The sequence below is a fragment of the Temnothorax nylanderi genome, unplaced genomic scaffold (genome assembly GCF_030848795.1).
Source record: "Temnothorax nylanderi isolate EJ_2023f unplaced genomic scaffold, tnyl_v1.0 TNYL_tig0442_pilon, whole genome shotgun sequence".
In the NCBI taxonomy this organism is placed as follows: domain Eukaryota; kingdom Metazoa; phylum Arthropoda; class Insecta; order Hymenoptera; family Formicidae; genus Temnothorax; species Temnothorax nylanderi.
In genome coordinates this window covers 101,681-109,432 of record NW_027249504.1, presented here as the reverse complement: position 1 = coordinate 109,432, position 7,752 = coordinate 101,681, and the positions used below count along the sequence as shown (strand labels likewise).

Genomic DNA, 7,752 nt, shown 5'->3' with positions numbered 1-7,752 from the left:
CTCAAGTACTCACTAGAAAAATTAGGGAGATTATCGTGAGATGGAAAAATCAGAAATATATCTCTGAGCAGAAATACAATCAATTGTTATGTACCGATGGGGTTCTCCCGAGAGCTTATGGATTACCAAAAATTCATTGTTATAGTGATGTTAAGTTGAGAAGGTTGTCAGCACTGGGGAGCGCGCCAGTGCAATAACGTACACGATCGAGTTAACTGACTGTAACAAGTCCATAAATAAATAGCCTTATACCTAACTATTCATATTCTTTACTACCGAATATAACATGGTGCCAGGTGTGGTACGAATGGTTTTTAATTAATATCTGATCGCAAAACCATTCAATATAAAACCACGAAAAGTCTTATATATACATCGGTAAAGTAAGGTTAGAGATCACCATGAGTGTTGACGATATGAACAAAATATTAACAGAGCAGTACAAAGCTTTACAAATGTTAACTCAACAAATGTCTCAAGTTCAAGCGCAACTAAACGTTAGGAAGGAGGGAGGAGGTTCAGTAGCGCAATCATCTAACCTCCAAGCGAGTGTACCGTGGCCCCAGCCGTTAGAGACAGACAAAGGCGACGTCAGAGAAAATTTCGAGTTCTTCAAGGACAGTTGGAATAATTATGCAATTGCTACTGGAATGTCGACATGGCCAGTTACACAGGAAAAACAAAAAATCAGCATCCTATTAGCCGCAATTGGAGTGCAAGCGATGAAAAAATATCTCAATTTCCAGTTAACAGAAGAAGAAAAGGATACTACCGAAAATGTTCTAAAACTCATTGAAGCAAGACTCACGACAGCCAACAAGAATGTTATCTATGACAGGTATCTTTTTAATACGGCAATTCAACAACAGGACGAATCTTTTGACAACTACTTGATCAGACTAAAAAAACTGGTTAAGAACTGTGAATATGAACAATTTCAAGATGATTTGCTAAGAGATAGGATTGTCGTAGGCATTAAGGATAACGCTCTAAAACGTAAACTTATGGCAAAGATAGATTTAACTTTGAAAACAGCTACTAAAATATGTAGAGTACACGAGATCACGGAGAAGCAAGTTAACTCTATGCAAATAGACGAGAAAGTATTATCGACAGTAAATAAAATAAATAAGGACAAAGGTGCTACAAACAAATCCAAGTTATGTAGGTACTGCGGCAATGCACATGCATTTGTAAAAGGCGCATGTCCAGCATTCGGTAAGATATGCAAATTCTGCAAAAAGAAAAATCACACGGAAAAAGTCTGTCGCAAGAAGAGGCAAAGCAATCCTAAAGGTAACCAGGTCAACAAACTCGACTTAAAAATGGAAAATCAAAGTTCAGAGGACTCTAGTAGTAGCGACTCAGATACTGAACCTTTTCTGATAAAAAAAAGTATACGTCAACGATTCAGATGGCTCTTTGGTTGCAAATATAAAATTCTACATCAACAATAAGTGGAAGAGGATAGCCTGCGAATTAGATACAGGAGCAAGATCATGCGTTATGGGCTACAAATACTACTGTAGCATCGTAGACGAATCTCACAGAAGAATTCAACAGCCTTCGTGCTTTCTGATGGATTTTGGTAAACACAACATCAAAGTTCTAGGAGAAACCAGTCTCAAGTGTACCCATAAAGGAAAGGAATATCGAATAAAATTCCGAATCGTGGATGAAGACTGTGGCCCGCTTCTCTCAGTTCACGCTTGCATGGAGTTAAATCTCATAAAAATTTGCAATTCAGTCCAAATGCAGAATCTGAAGAATAATGGTTGCGCAGAAACAGAAGCAATTGTCAATAAGTATCAAGACGTCTTCCAAGGATATGGCTCACTACCAGGGGTTACACAACTAGAGATTGACGAGACCGTGAAGCCAGTAATACAAAAACACGAAGAATCCCTATGAGTTATCGGAAGGATCTAAAAGAAGAGTTGACACGTCTGGAAAATGATGGAATAATCGTCAAAGAGGAGCAACACACGGATTGGGTGAGTAATATTCTATTAGTGAAGAAACAAAAATCTTTTAGAATTTGCTTGGATCCAATACCGCTCAATAAAGCGTTGAAAAGGCCAAATCGCCAATTCACCACCCTTGATGAAATCCTTTCAGAACTTGGGAAGGCAAAGGTCTTTAGTACGGTCGACACGAAGAAAGGATTTTGGCAAATCAAACTCTCTGAAGAAAGCAGTAAATTAACAACGTTTTGGACACCGTTTGGACGATATCGCTGGCTTCGTCTACCCTTTGGAATTTCGGTGGCTCCAGAAGTTTTTCAAGCAAAAATCCTCGAGATAATTCACGGGCTGGAAGGCATCGAAATATTAGCAGACAACGTTATCATTTATGGTAAAGGAAATACCATAGAGCTAGCTATAGAAGATCATAATCGGAATCTAGAGAACCTTTTACAAAGGTTGCGTGAAAATAATTGCAAATTGAATAGATCAAAACTAAATCTGTGTCAGACTTCTGTTAAATTTTTCGGACATATTCTGACCACGGAAGGTCTGAAACCAGACCCTGCGAAGGTCGACGCCATAAGAAAAATGCAAAACCCAGAGAACAAAAAAGACGTTGAAAAATTTGTCGGTCTAGTTAATTATCTCGGCAGATATATGCCTAATCTAAGCTCCGTACTACGTCGGCTACGGGAACTAACGTTGCAGCGTACACCCTGGACGTGGGCAGAAACTGAACAAAAGGAGTTTGATAGAATAAAGGAGATGGTCGCAAATATTGTCACACTTAAGTACTTTGATGTAAACAAACCAGTCACAATACAATGTGACAGTAGCAGCTATGGTCTGGGAGCAGTACTTCTGCAGGACAACAAGGCAGTCACGTTCGCTTCCAGATCTTTAACTAAATCAGAAAAAAACTACGCTATGATTGAGAAGGAGTTACTAGCAGTTACTTTTGCGTGTATCAGATTCGACCAATACATAGCCGGTAAATCGGGAACTGTCATCCAGACGGACCATAAACCTCTCGTCAACATATCAAGAAAATCCCTTCTGAAAGCACCTAAGAGGCTCCAACTGATGTTTATGTATTTACAACGTTACGATTTGGAATTCCAGTTTATAGAAGGAAAGAAAAACGTCATAGCAGATACGCTGTCTCGTGCACCTGTCAATCCCGAAGATCTCAACGTGGGTAAAGTTATAAGTCAAGAAGAGAAACTATTTAATCAGATAGGACGAGTTAACGTTATACAATGCCTCAACGTTTCAGATGAAGTCATCGAAGAAATTAGAAAGGAAACTACTAAAGATGCATCTCTGCAAGTGTTAAAGACGCACATACAGAAAGGATGGCCTAGATACATTCACGACGTCCCAGATGAAATCAAAGTGTATTTCAAATTCAAAAGCGAATTGTCGATACAAGACGATCTGATAGTTAGAAACGATAGAATCGTCATTCCGCGGAGTTTACGTTCAATTATGTTAAAAAAGGTTCACGCAGCACATGGGGGAATAGAGGCGACTTTGAAATTAGCACGCGAAAACATATTGTTGAGATTCCCGCCTGTAGGATCGAAAGGTTCGGTATGGGAAATTAAGATCGTAAGATATTGACTATAACATAATACGAATTTATTGAACAAGTGAATCTATCCGGCGCGCACGGAACGTGATAGTACACAACACAAGTAACGTGTCCGCGATCGTTCGAAAGAGTGAAGGTCGAGAGACGGTGAGGTCTCGATAACGCATGATGCGTGAACGTGCCCAAAAGGGGGAAGGTATTTCGCGCGCACCTGTAGACGTTAGATGTCGTTACCATGATCCGTCCAAATAATACAGAAAGAATGCCAATGTACGATGTGCACAGAAATAAATGAGCGTATTCAACACTCCCACTCACACAGTACATTATTCACACTCAAAACATACCAATACACTCTCTCAACATTCTGAATCTATCTTTCCTCAACGCTTTTGTAAATAGATCTGCGAGTTGCATATCGGTATTCACGTATTTCACATCTATCTCGCCGTTATCGTATTTTTCCCGTATGAAATGGTACCGAACACCGATGTGTTTGGTCCTTTTATGAAACTCGGGATTCTTAATGAGGCGTATTGCGCTCTGATTATCCACGTTTAAGACAATCGGACCTTCACATCGGTATTCAATGTCTTTGAGCAGTTGTTTTAACCAAACTGCTTCCTTTGTTGCAGTGCATGCCGATACATATTCTGCCTCGGTCGTACTTAACGAAACAATATTTTGTCGTTGTGATCCCCAAATCACTGGACCGCCGTTCAACAAAAATATATAGCCGGAAGTAGATCGTCGCGTGTCGACGTCGCCCGCATAGTCCGCATCTGAGTACGCAACTGGAAATGAATTTGTTCCCTCGCTCCGATAAATTAATGATAAATCTCTCGTTTCTTTCAGATAGCGAATTATACGTTTTACCGCTTCCCAGTGATCTCGAGAATAATTACACATGTGACGACTGACTACATTTACCGCGTATGAAATGTCAGGGCGACTTACAATTGCCAAAAAGTTTAGACTTCCGACTGCCTCCTGATAAGACACTTTTGAGTCAAAATCATTATTTTTCTCAGCAGACGTCAGACTCACATTCGGATCTGCCGGTACGCTCAGAGGTCGCGATTCGATCATATTGAATCGTGCAATGATTTTATCAATATATCTGTGTTGATGAATCGACATTGTTTTAATCTTACGATCACGCTCAAATTCTAAGCCCACGAAAATGTTCGATTTCTCCACTGTTATGTCGAATGACTTGCGAAGCGCATCTAAGATAACGTCAATTGCATCTATATTTTTCGCTAAAATTAGACCATCGTCTACAAACAATGCGAGGAATACAATCAAACCGTTAATTACACCTTTATAGATGCATTTATCTGCATCGCAAGCTTCAAAATTAAATTGTTTCAAAAATGACTTAAACTTTAAATTCCAACAGCGCGACGCCTGCTTCAACCCGTACAACGCTTTCACTAGCTTGCACGCGACACTTTTACCCTTCACATTCAACCCACTTGGCACTTTCATGTAGATTTCTTCAGACAGCTCCCCATAGAGGAAAGCCGTTTTGATGTCGAATTGACCGATCTCCAGATCCATCTCCGTCGCAACAGCCAGTAGGACGCGTAGACTGTCGTATCTCACGACAGGGGAAAACGTCTCCTTGTAGTCGACTCCTGCTTGCTGCGAAAAACCTCTGGCACAAAGGCGTGCCTTGTAACGTTGAATGTCACCGGACGGTGACCTTTTGACCTTGAAGATCCAACGAGAATCGATGGTCTTCTTCTCCTTGGGAAATGGAACAATGGACCAAGTTCCATTTTTCTCATGAGCGTCGAGCTCATCTTGGATGGCGCGCTGCCATTCCGCTGCATCTTTACCGTTAACGGCTTCGTTGTATGTAGCTGGCTCATGAAATTCGACAAAATGTGCTTCGAATCTCTCGGGAGGATGCATTAATTGACGATCTCTCAATCGGGGCAATCTGTCATGCCCTTGCACTTGCTCAGCATTCACTCCCACTGGAACGATGTCGTCTTCTTCTGCTGGAGCGATGTCATCTTCTTCTGCCGGAACAGGAACCGCTCTCGCCGGCATCTCGAACTTGATGTCGACTGTGTCTCTTTTCTTGTTGTCACAAGTCGATGTCTCGTTGAACGTGACGTCTCTGCTGACGTAGAGTTTCTTCGACGAGGAATCATACAGTCGATAATTTCGCGACTCTCCTTGATAGCCGACCAAAATTGCTTTCTTGGCTTTTGCATCCAGTTTTGTTCGCTGTATTTTCGGTACATGCGAATAGGCTTCTGATCCAAACACCCTGATGTGCGAAAGATCAGGCTTCTTGCCGTGCCAGACCTCATATGGTGTTGCTCTCTCAACTTGAGATGTCGCCGTCCTGTTAATGACGTAGACTGCCGTGTTGACGGCTTCTGCCCATAGAAATCGTGGTAAACCTTTGGCCTCGAGCATCGTCAAAGCTGATTCGACAATTGTCCGATTGTCGCGTTCTGATCGCCCATTTTGCTCCGGTGTGTACGGTGCCGTGGTCTCCAGCTGGATACCTCTTTCTGCCAGAAACTGCCTCACTGGATTGTTTATATACTCGCGTCCGTTATCGACCCTGAGGGTTTTGATTGGTTTATTAAATTGATTTCTTACCAACTGTTCGTACTCACGAAAACGATCTAGCACATCTGACTTATGCTTAATGAAGTAAACGTGTCGATACCCGGACGCATCATCCTTGAAGGACACGTATAATCTCGCTCCTCCCAGGGAATTCACTGACATGGGGCCGCATACATCGCTATGGATAAATTCACCTGGCTCCCGTCTCGTTCGCGTTTTGTTTTTCGGAAACGTGAGTCGATGTGATTTTCCGATTTGACATGGCGCACAGAAGAAATCCTTTGTATCATCTATTTTCATGCCGTTAGTCAACTTGACTGAATTCTGTACTGCTCGCTTGTTTATATGACCCAAGCGGTCGTGCCAAAGTCGCAGGCTGTTTTTCTCCGTCGTCGTCGTGTGTACTTCGTCTTGGACTTTGCTCGCTGGTTCGATGTACAGTCTGTACAATTGGTTGCTCTGCTTGACACCCTCTATAATGGCTTTACCATCACGCACAATTCGAATGGATTCTTTTGTGAGCACCACTTTCAAGCCTTTTTCCGTGCACAGCCCGAGAGAAAATAAGTTCTTTCGGAAGTTCGGGACATACGCCACGTTTTCGATATTAAAGTTTAGCCATTGTCCGTTAACCAAACTTTTGATTGGCACTGTACCGGAACCATTCACCGCGCACGCGCCATCGTCACCGAGAACGATGGATCCCGAGCACTCTTTGAAATCTGAGAACCAATCACGACGAAATGTTATATAGCGCGAACACGCACTATCTCCGTACCACGTGTCTCGAGTATCATTATTCAAGAATCGTTCTTTTTCGCGATTTACAGTACTTAACGCGAACACGTCCTTTGGCTCGAAACTCTCGACAGCGACGAGGGCACTTACGTTGGCTTCGCCATCTTTGTCACCGTTATCACTCTTCCGCTTCCGACACGATCTGATCAAATGCCCGGTTATACCGCAATAATAGCATTTGACTGTCTTGTTCGATTTTTTGCACGAATCACTTTTCCCTGTTTTCTTCGCGCTTGATGCGTTTGGATTTACTGCACTCAAAGCAGCAGCTTTGTCATCGTCGTTCGTTAGTCTGTTCTCTTCCTTGATTAACCGTTCACGTAAATTATCAACTGTTTGATTTTCTAATGCCACACTGTCCCATGCGGTCACCAACGCGTTAAACTTCGAAGGAAGACTACCGAGTATCTTGGCCATCAACGCCGTATTCGAGATCCGTTCTCCAAGATCTCTAAGTTGACGCGTCATGTTCTCAACCTTCGCTATGTGTTGAGCTACACTGTCACACGAGCTCATGCTGTAGGCATGAAATTTCTGATTCAAATGTAACAGATTCGACGCTGAAGTCTGTTCGTGGATACTTGTGAGTTTATCCCACATCCCTTTAGCAGTGTCACACGTTATTAAGTATTCGAGTTGCGAATACTCGACTGTTGTGGACATTAAGCACATAGCGGCGGCATTGTTCATCGTCCAGGCGGCGAATGTGGCGTTTCGGTGGAACTACCGTTCCATCTACGTAGCTTTTGAGCCCCTTCGCCACCAATGCCGTGGTGATCTGGAATTTCCACAGCTGGA

At 42.5% G+C, this 7,752-nt stretch overlaps 1 protein-coding gene across 1 annotated transcript; it reads left to right on the top strand.

The window, feature by feature from the left end:
* The first annotated feature begins 401 nt into the window (after window positions 1–401).
* On the top strand, window positions 402–1,911 carry LOC139782814 (uncharacterized). Its single transcript, XM_071721895.1, has 3 exons — window positions 402–1,296; window positions 1,415–1,630; window positions 1,748–1,911. Exons 1-3 carry the CDS (start codon window positions 402–404, stop codon window positions 1,909–1,911), a joined length of 1,275 nt encoding a protein of 424 aa, XP_071577996.1.
* The last annotated feature ends 5,841 nt before the right edge of the window (window positions 1,912–7,752 follow it).

Bases quoted from the DNA above. Each gene is read 5' to 3' on its own strand.
- LOC139782814 (XM_071721895.1), top strand. From the start codon at position 402: ATGAGTGTTGACGATATGAACAAAATATTAACAGAGCAGTACAAAGCT. The intron at 1,297-1,414 runs GTAACCAGGTCA...TCAACGATTCAG, and splicing joins GAGGCAAAGCAATCCTAAAG to ATGGCTCTTTGGTTGCAAAT. The intron at 1,631-1,747 runs GTACCCATAAAG...TTTGCAATTCAG, and splicing joins AGGAGAAACCAGTCTCAAGT to TCCAAATGCAGAATCTGAAG.